This window comes from Protobothrops mucrosquamatus, unplaced genomic scaffold (genome assembly GCF_001527695.2).
Source record: "Protobothrops mucrosquamatus isolate PMUCROS unplaced genomic scaffold, P.Mucros_1.0 scaffold6108, whole genome shotgun sequence".
Classification (NCBI taxonomy): domain Eukaryota; kingdom Metazoa; phylum Chordata; class Lepidosauria; order Squamata; family Viperidae; genus Protobothrops; species Protobothrops mucrosquamatus.
Genome location: NW_015391946.1, coordinates 12,406 through 23,101, shown reverse-complemented (window position 1 = coordinate 23,101; position 10,696 = coordinate 12,406). Strand labels below are relative to the sequence as shown.

Sequence of the window (10,696 nt, the reverse complement as noted above, 5' to 3'; positions counted from 1 at the left end):
AGGAAGAGAGTGTTATGTTTCCATCTCAAGTTGGCTCAAGGGAATGGTCTGGTCATCCCAGATCAACTAATCTTAAAAAAAATAAGAGCCTTTAGAATTTCTCCTAGTAGGCCAAGATGTGAGTAAGATATAAACCAATGGTCCACCCAAATCTGCAGATACTTCTTTTTTGTTCCAGCTGAAATAAAAGAAAAAGCCTGTTTCAACTAAGCAGACTCTAAAAACTCTCTATTTTGGGCCTGCTAAAAGGGTTATCTCCCCACACCCCATTTTGATAAAAAAATTGGTTCAAGTTTCATTGTCTGGCTTTGCTTTCCTACTCTTAAATTATTAGGTTCCTTATTTGTATGGAACGCCTAGCTATTATGGTGTTCTACTTTTGATGGAGCAGTGAAACAAAAGATTTTTAAAAAGTTTGTTTTTTATTTTAATACAGCACTATTTGAATACCTTTCCTTCCCTTCCCTTCATCCTGTTCTCCCTTCTCCTCTTCCCTCCATCTCTCACAACATTATAAAAAACAATAAATCTGGGATAGAAATAAATAAATAAATGAAGCATACACAAATGTGTTAGAAAGGAAGAAAAAAAAAGACTTCAGGTGGGAATAGAAGTAAAGGCTGATCTTTGCAGATAAAAATGTGAAAATTTACAAATCCTTTAAAGGTTTTTTTTTTTTTAGTTCTTTTTACCACAGCCTAACATAGCTACTCTCTGTGGATATTCCCCACCCTCTGAAGATGTAAATTCCATACCAAAATGTATACACCATCAACTCTTCATGCCATCTTCCTCTTTCCTTCAAGTAGTGCCTGATTTACAGTTCAGCACCAAGGACAGCGCTTTCTTCTGGGGGGGCAGGAGGGGGGTCCCCAAGGATTGAAACCATCTTCAGGCGTCTTTCACACGTGAAACTAAGAATAATGAGTTTTATCAGGAGCTTATTTTCTTTGCACGGGCTTTTTGTTCCACAAAGCTTTTAAAACTTTGCTTAGCAATGTTAGAAATTCATAAGCAGGATAATTGGTGAGGTTAGAAATTAGCACACAGATGGCTTGTCCCAGATGACAACAAAACGACAATTTTCCTATTGCAATTATAGTGCAGTAGACCTGTAAAGTGATGGCTATTGAGATGTCTGTCTGTCTGTCTGTCCGTCCGTCCGTCCGTCCGTCCGTCCGTCCGTCCGTCCGTCCGTCCGTCCGTCCGTCCGTCCGTCTGTCTGTCTGTCTGTCTGTCTGTCTATCTATCTATCTATCATCTGTCTATCATCTACCTTATCTATCTATCTTATCTATCTATCTCATCTATCCAGTTCTATCTATCTCTATTACTTCCATCCATAATCTCTCCCATCCATCCATCCATCCATCCATCCATCCTATCATCTATCTATCTATCTATCTATCTATCTATCTATCTATCTATCTATCTATCTATCTATCTATCTATCTATCTATCTATCTATCATCTATCTAGTTCTATCTCTATCTATTACCTCCATCCATAATCTATCTCTCCCATCCATCCATCCATCCATCCATCCATCCATCCATCCATCCATCCATCTATCCTATCATCCATCCATCTATCTATCTATCTATCTATCTATCTATCTATCTATCTATCTATCTATCTATCTATCTATCTATCTATCTATCTATCTATCATCTATCTATTTCTATNCTCTGTCCATAAATGCGAACACATAATTAAAACAGGACACTCTTCCCCCAAAGTCCTTGCGGATGGTGAGCTAGCACCTCAAGAAGAAAGCTACACAAGACTGCTTGGACCCCAACGTGCAGTTCTACTTGTTTGTGCAGCACAATTATTTCTCCACTTCAAAGCTTTCCCACCAGCCCAGGGAGGTGGGGACAGGGCGTGCTTCCAGATGGCTAATGTTCCTAGCAAAAGCAAACAAACTGCCTTTGCAATCTAAACACCAAAGAGAAGCCATTACCAGAACAAAATAGCAGATGCAGACCAGATGTTTAGATGGCTGCAAGAAAAAAAAATCCCCAACCATGAGAACTTGGATGGGATTATTTTAACCTGTCATTGAAGAGCTGGAAAAAAAACACAACAGCTTGGAGCTCTACGTTCTACCAAACCTAAATTGCATCACCAAGAAGGTCTTGTTCTCTAACGCTAGAATAGAAGAATAAAATAATAACTTTATTGTCACTTTGAATGTACACTAATTGGCATACATCAAAATGAAATTTCATTGCCTGCAGCTCTCAAAGGGTCATCACCTCCAGTATACTACTACTACTAATAATAATAATAATGATAATGATAATAATAAAGTTGGAAGGGACCTTGGAGGTCTTCTAGTCCAACCCCCTGCTCAGGCAGGAAACCCTATATCATTTCGGACAAATGGCTGTCCAGTCTCTTCTTAAAAACTTCCAGTGTTGGAGCATTCACCGCTTCTGGAGGCAGGTTGTTCCACTGGTTAATTGTTCTCACTGTCAGGAAATTTCTCCTTAGTTCCAGGTTGCTTCTCTCCTTGATGAGTTTCCATCCGTTGCTTCTTGTCCTGCCTTCAGGCGCTTTGGAGAATAGCTTGACTCCCTCTTCTTTGGGGCAGCCCCTGAGATACTGGAAGCCTGCTATCATGTCCCCTCTGGTCCTTCTCTTCGTTAAACTGGACATACCCAATTCCAGCAACCGTTCTTCATATGTTTTAGCCTCCAGTCCCCTAATCATCTTTGTTGCTCTTCTCTGCACTCTTTCTAGAGTCTCAACATCTTTTTGACATTGTGGTGACCAACATAAATATGACAAAAATAAATAAATACAGAATTAGGCATATACCCACATATATTATATGATACAGAGAAACAACACAGCCTTTGCAGAGAATACGAGGTCTACGGGGAGGTGTGGAGACATCTTGTTGCTGGTCAAGCTGTTGAAAATCCATGGGTTTAAGGGGTCTGCTTCTCCTGTCCCCTCCTCGCCCTTTGCCCAATTTTTGCAAAAGAAGGCACATTCTTTGTTTACTTGGAGGGGAGTTTTGTTGCTCAGCCAAGCAAATGGGAGAGACAAAATTCTCCTTTCTAACCTTTGTGGCATCAAAGGCATTAAAAGGAACAACTTGACATTCAAAGGCAGCTAAAACAGCAACCTGACATGTTTGCTTTTCCGCATGAGCAGTGAAAGGGAAGGGGTGGGCTGGGGGCGCTGCTGGGGGTGGAGAGTGTGTGAAAATGGGCAGAAGGCATGAGAGGCCCAAAGTGGAAAAATACAAAAATAGCAGTGGGAAAACAGGAATGGGAGAGAAGGAGTAGGGACTACTGAGACATCTGTCTGTCTGTCTGTCTGTCCGTCCATGCATCCATGCATCCATCCAGGATGAAGGACAGAAGCAACCTAAAACTAAGGAAGAATTTCCTGACTGCTAGAACAATTAACCAGTGGAATGATCTGCCTCCAGAAGTTGTGGATGCTCCATCACTGGAGGTTTTTAAAAAGAGACTGGACAACCATTTGTCTGAAATTGTATAGGGTCTCCTGCTTGAGCAGGGGGTTCGACTAGAAGATCTCCGAGGTCCCTTCCAACTTTATTCTGTTTTTCTGTTATCCATCCATCTCCATCTATTATCTATCTGTCAGTCTGTCTGTCACCATCTGTCTGTCCATCCATCCATCCATCCCTCTCCATCCATAATCTCCCTTATCCACCCATGAGCATCTCTCTCTATCTTCTAACCATCTATCTCCATCCATCTTTCTCCATCCATAATCTGTCTGTTTATCTCTCTCTGTATGTGTATGTATGTATGTATGTATGTATGTATGTATGTATGTGTGTATATATATATATATATATGTGTGTGTGTGTGTGTACAGGTGAAACTCGAAAAGTCAGAATATCGTGCAAAAGTTCATTTATTTCAGTAATGCAACTTAAAAGGTGAGCCTAATATATGAGATAGACTCATTACATGCAAAGCAAGATAGTTCAAGCCGTGATGTGTCATAATTGTGATGATTATGGCTTACAGCTCATGAAAACCCCAAATCCACAATCTCAGGAAATTAGAATATTACATGCAATCAATAAAACAAGGATTGTGCATAGAACAATATCGGACCTCGGAAAAGTATAAGCATGCATATGTACTCAGTACTTGGTTTGGGCCCCTTTTGCAGCAATTACTGCCTCAATGCGGCGCGGCATGGAAGCTATCAGCCTGTGGCACTGCTGAGGTGTTATGGAAGACCAGGATGCTTCAATAGCGGCCTTCAGCTCTTCTGCATTGTTCGGTCTCATGTCTCTCATCTTTCTCTTGGCAATGCCCCATAGATTCTCTATGGGGTTCAGGTCAGGCGCGTTTGCTGGCCAATCAAGCACAGTAATCCCACGGTCATTGAACCAGGTTTTGGTGCTTTTGGCAGTGTGGGCAGGTGCCAAGTCCTGCTGGAAAATGAAGTCAGCATCCCCATAAAGCTCGTCTGCGGAAGGAAGCATGAAGTGCTCCAAAATCTCCTGGTAGACAGCTGCGTTGACCCTGGACTTAATGAAGCACAGTGGACCAACACCAGCAGATGACATGGCTCCCCAAATCAACACAGACTGTGGAAACTTCACACTGGGCTTCAAGCATCTTGCAGTGTGTGCCTCTCCATTCTTCCTCCAGACTCTGGGTCCTTGGTTTCCAAATGAGATGCAAAAGTTGCTCTCATCAGAAAAGAGGACTTTGGACCACTGAGCAACAGACCAGTTCTGCTTTTCTTTAGCCCAGGTAAGACGCTTCTGACGTTGTTTGTTGTTCAGGAGCAGCTTGACAAGAGGAATACGATATTTGAAGCCCATGTCCAGGATCCGTCTGTGTGTGGTGGCTCTTGATGCACTGACTCCAGCCTCAGTCCACTCCTTGTGAAAGTCCCCAACACTTTTGAATGGCCTTTTCCTGACAATCCTCTCCAGGCTGCAGTCATCCCTGCTGCTTGTGCACCTTTTTCTTCCACACTTTTCCCTTCCACATAACTTTCTATTAATGTGCTTTGATACAGCACTTTGGGAACATCCAACTTCTTTTGCAATTACCTTTTGAGGCTTTCCCTCCTTATGGAGGGTGTCAANTAATTAGCTGATTAGAGTGGGACACTTTGAGCCTAGAATATTGAACCTTTTCACAATATTCTAATTTTCTGAGATTGTGGATTTGGGGTTTTCATGAGCTGTAAGCCATAATCATCTCAATTATGACACATCACGGCTTGAACTATCTTGCTTTGCATGTAATGAGTCTATCTCATATATTAGGTTCACCTTTTAAGTTGCATTACTGAAATAAATGAACGTTTGCACGATATTCTAATTTTTTGAGTTTCACCTGTATATATGTATCTATGTATATATGTATCTATCTTCTCTCTCTCTCTCTCTCTCTCTCTCTCTCTCTCTCTCTCTCTCTTTCTCTCTATCTCTATCTCTATCTTTCTTTCTTGTTTGTTTCTTCTCTCTGCCCACATCTGTATCAATCAATCAATCAATCAATCAATCAATCAATCAATCATTCTACCTATTTTATTATTTTTTGTTCTATCTGTATTTGTCTACTCATTTTCCTAGCATTCTATTGGTCCATTATTTTATAGTTCTACGGTTCTATCTAACCTCCATTTATGCAAAATACATATCCTGTTTTCCTATCATCAAATACCGCTCTTTCTACAGTAGCAAACTCAAGTGGCGTGTGAGAAATGAGACGAACAATTGAGTGTGTTCTGAGATTGAAGAAGTACAAAAAAAAGAATGAAAAGAAAAAGAGAAAAGAAAAAAAAAAGGAAATTTAAAGGAGAGAGGAAGAACTCAGAGAATATCTCAATGAGGTCCAGTTTGGATTTCAGGAATGTTTCAGGAGTAATTACCCCAGATTTGGCTGGAGGCTGGAGAAACCTTTTTGTTCCAAGCCGAAACTATAGAACAGATAAAGAAAAGAAAAAACCCATTCCATCCCTTTGATCATCTGAGAATGGATACCTATGTATTTCCATTCATCCTGGAAAGCTAAAATGCCTTAAATGCAAACATTTGTGTTGTTCCTTGAAGCCATTGTGCTATGCAGAATGTGACTGCAAATTCTTCTTTCTGACATCTTAAAAAAAATCCAACCTTTACACTTTACTTTGCCAGCCCACCTCCCCATTTTGCACAAAGACTGATTTTTTTTTTAAAAGAAAGTGCTTGTATTGATGACACGATAATGATTAGCTGTCTGGTGATGGCTCAGGAATCCATTTGTAGGCTCTGCTCATCTCAGCGTCGGCCTCCCAGTATTTCTATAGGGCTGAATTGCTTGTGATTCTAACCTTTTAAAGCTTTTAAAGATGAGTGCTTTACCGATAATTAAAAACAGGGCAATTGAAAGGTTTCTGCCTTGTGGTCCCTTGTTTGCAGATTCTAAGCCACAATCCAGTTCAGTGTAGAAATATGTAAAGAATTCACTCTTCCTGAAGTTTTATATAGGAAACTAGTCGATCTGCATACTTCAAAACAATGAGTAATGCCTTCCATTCAATTTCACGCTTCTTTGTGCCGTGGCACAGTTCTTGATAAGTTATGATAATAAAGTGGTTCAGAACTTTGAGAGGGAGAGAACAAAATGTGAAATAAAATTATAGAACTGGAGGGGGTTTATAAGCCATGGAAGTCTTCTGTTTCATCTAAGAAATCCAAGCTTGATCATCTAAAGCAGGGGTAATCAACCTTGGCTCTTTTATGACTCGTGGACTTCAATTCCCAGAATTCCTGAGCCAGCTAAGCTGGCTCAGGAATTCTGGGAGTTGAAGTCCACGAGTCATAAAAGAACCAAGGTTGACTACCCCGATCTAAAGACATCTGCCCGACCTTACCTTGGAAATCTCCACAGAGAGAGAATTACAGTTCTTCTAAATCAGAGTTTCTCAACCTTGGCAACTTGAAGAAGTGTGGACTTCAACTCCCAGAAGTCCCCAGCCAGCCTTGCTGGCTGAGGAGTTGTGGGAGTTGAGGTTTACACCTCTTCAGGCTGCCAAAATTGAGAAACACGACTTAGATATCCACAGATACCAAAATATTACCACAGACCAAACATGAAACATTTTTTTCGATTGTATAGGTATTTGGAACTAACCACAATGATGAGAAAACAACAAAAAGTGCCTCGTGACACATAAGCTCTCCCCTTTTGTATTGTCGAATCTACGGGCCATTGACCTTCCCAACAGCCAAATCTTTGATGTTAGTTTAGTTGTTTTATTGTTTCTCCAGGAATGGAAGCATTACTGTATTTACTTTTATGCCAATCAGAGCAATTTATGGCATTGAACTAATCTCCAGGGTAGCATGCACTATAATGAACAGCTCCTGATTTACTTATCAATTACAGTTCCTTAGAGCCATCTCAAGAACAATCCCTAAGCCTCCTATGGCTTGGTTTATTGTCTTGTTTGCACCTTCTGATCTGTTTTCATTCTGGTTTCGAACAGCCTCGGAAGAAGGACCAAACAGGAACCAAGTTATATGCATCCATCATTCGTAAACGCAGCCTCATCCCACGCTATGCTGGAGTGAACTACACAGGGCTGGAGGTGAGGGCCAAAACAAGGAAAGGTTATTCAATCTGAGCCATTGGGGTGATGGGTCACAGAGAGCTTCATGAATAAATCAGGTGGGGCTAGACATGGGATCTTTATTTTATTTTTTTTAAGATGAAAAATATGACCATTGCTTCTCTTGGTGTCAAAATGTGTGTGATATGAAGCATCCTTAACTGGTCGAGAAATGGTTGTTTATTTTACAAACAACCATTTCTTGACCACTTAAAGATGCCTCAAATCACAGCCATTTAGAACTTGATGGTCTTCAAAAGAAACTGAACTTCAAAGAGGTTCTAAAGAAGGATGTCCATGGATGATAAAAAAAAATAATAATCCAGTAATTCAAGTAATTGACACAATTCTACAAGGAAGGAATTCAGGGAATATTCCTTCCCAGAGGGCTTCAGGAATCTGTTAGTGATCTTTTCATTTTTTTCCTTCCAATTTTAGGTTTTCCTCAAGGGGATCAATGAGTCTCTTGCCCAGCCTGGTGGCAAAGTCAAAGCCGTTGCTAGAATAGTGAACAACATTGGAGCTTACGTGTGAGTAATAGATCCTGAATAAGGATCTGTGCATGTATGCGCATGTGTGAGGTGGCAAACCTCATGGGGATTGTGTGCAAACTTCCTGAAAATCCAGAAATGCGACAGCGAGGTTTTCTAAGAAAACTGTCCTGTCATACAGCATCACAGTCTGGTTTGGAGGCATCACTGCTTCAGACAGGAAGGTGGTGAGAATGGCCGAAAAGATCATTGGCAGTTCCCTCCCTCCCATCCAGGACATAGCACAGAAGTGTTGCTTGAGCAGGGTCCGTAAGATTATCTGGGACATGACACATCCTCTTCCCAACCTGTTTTCCTTGTTACCTTCTGAGAGGAGGGGGCTCCATGGTATCCGTAGCAGAACATCCAGATTCAGCCATAGTTTCATTCCATACAGCATTAACCTTGTGAACTCTCAAGCTTCCTCCTTCCGTTATATATTCAAGATGGACAGTATTTAATATTTATTTTCTACGTACGTATATGTAGGGAGGCGGGTCTATACATATGTTGTTCATAGTATGTTTAGGTGTGTGTCATGTATGTGTTTCACTTGAGAGCGGGCAACTAAATTTCATTTTTGATGTGTGCCGTTGTGCCCACAGTAAAAAAATGACAATAAAGGTTATCTTATCTTATCTTATCTTATCTTATCTTATCTTATCCTATCCTGTCCTGTCCTGTCCTGTCCTGTCCTGTCCTATCCTATCCTATCCTATCCTATCCTATCTTATCTTATCTTATCTTATCTTATCTTATCTTATCTTATCTTATCTTATCTTATCTTATCTTATCATCTTATCTTATCTTATCTTATCTTATCTTATCTTATCTTATCTTCTTATCTCATCTCATCTCATCTTATCTTATCTTGCTACTGTGGTGAATGGGGACAATTGCAATGTCAAGGTTGTATGTCTAAGATGCTTGCTAACCTCTGTCGCTACTCAACTTGCCATAGAAATGGGGGGGGGGGGAAAGCCTGGGAAAGAAATGGGAGTTTCAAGAAGCCGTCCCCGGACCATGAGACCCAAGGCCGTCAAAAGCAGGTGTCTGACGGAGAAGTGGACCGTTCCCATAACAAACAGAAAAGATGTGATTGGGCAACATGAACACTTGGTGGGTGGGGTTTATGAAAAGCCACTGTTAACTAACCAGAATTTCGTGTGGGAAAACTAGAGTTGATTTTGCTTCTTTGGTGCCGGGATGTGTATTCAATAAAAATGATCTCTTATGGCACTTCAAGACTGTAGAGTTTCTTTAATGTTGAATTCACCAGCCGGACGGTTGACAGGCAGTTCACTTTAAGCTTGTCTGGTTTTCTAAGCCATGTGATATAACAATCTCCTTCTAATTTTTCTGCCCAGAGATTGAGCCAGAAAGGTCAAAAATTGTGTAAGGCCACGAATGTATCTTGCACCAGGACTTGTCTGGATTTTTTTTTTTTTTAGCTTGGTGGAATTTACTTCTGAGCAGCCTACATTGCGTGGCATACTTACTTGACGTAAACCCTGTGGAGTAGTACAGGACTTCCTTTTGAGAAGAAGAGGTTCTGCAGGTCTGGGATTAGACTGTGATTAGAATCTTCTCGCCAACCATCAAATGATATCAAGCTGTTGATCATGCTTCACTCTTCTGTCCTTTTTCATTCTTTCTAAAGAAGAGAAATGCAGGATCGGTTGCCTGATGCTCCGGCCGTTCCCTTGACGGTGGTGAATTTCCCAGATCCTGTAATGGAGGATTTTGATGTCCCTCGAGTCAACAACCATGGATATCCACAGGTAGGAGAGGGGGAGAAAAGACATGACAGCCACCAGGAGTCTGTGGACCACAGGTTGAGAACCACTGGCATACAGTATGAAGGGTAGAGTGTAGTTTTATTGGACCTTTATTGGACCAGTAGTGAAATAATGTCATCCAGAGACATTCTTGGCTCTTGTTGGAACTTGAATGGATTGCAAAAGCTGTGATGGGATTATATATTTTTAAAAATTGTCCACAGGAAGCTGTAGTAGACAATGAGCAGAACATAAGGATAGCAAGACAATAGGCCCCAGGTTCATGAATATTAGCTCCTGGGGGGAAGAGAAGGGAAGGGAAGCCCCTGTTCCATCCGGATTCGACTGGCAATCCTCCAGTGAGGCACGTTGCCAGCTGGAATTGGCGAAAAAGAAGGAAAAAAAAAAGATACAGGATGTCGATTGGGTGTTATAAATGATTTAGTGGAGCCATCTGGGCTGTGAAAATGTATTCCCTTCCCTCCTCTTTTTTATCAGTTTTGTTAAAGACCTGAAATGAAAGTTTGGTTTTGCAACAGAGATCGGTAAGGAGAGAAAACCTTCAGCCCGGCTCTCTCTTTTTGATTTCATTTAGGTTTTTTTTCCTTCGATTTCAGTCCATTTTCCCCAAGCAGGATGTTCTCGGTGAAGAGGAAGTTTGTAGGTGAATATGTGTAGCTCTTCTGTGAAGAAAAAACAAAATTGAATCTGCAAAGAAGGAGCCAAATTGAATCTGCTAAGAAAGAGCAGAATTGAATCACAAGGCTGACATCACCC

At 41.0% G+C, this 10,696-nt stretch overlaps 1 protein-coding gene across 1 annotated transcript in view; it reads left to right on the top strand.

Annotated features, from left to right (window-relative positions):
- Window positions 1–10,696, top strand: part of LOC114923664 (coiled-coil domain-containing protein 33-like) — a gene marked incomplete at its 3' end in the record, with an annotated part of 23,160 nt that overhangs the window by 3,726 nt on the left and 8,738 nt on the right. Inside the window, exons 2-4 of the mRNA XM_029286937.1 lie at window positions 7,489–7,590; window positions 8,050–8,141; window positions 9,802–9,922. Coding sequence (XP_029142770.1) covers window positions 7,489–7,590; window positions 8,050–8,141; window positions 9,802–9,922 — 315 coding nt within the window. The remainder of the gene's footprint in view (window positions 1–7,488; window positions 7,591–8,049; window positions 8,142–9,801; window positions 9,923–10,696) is intronic.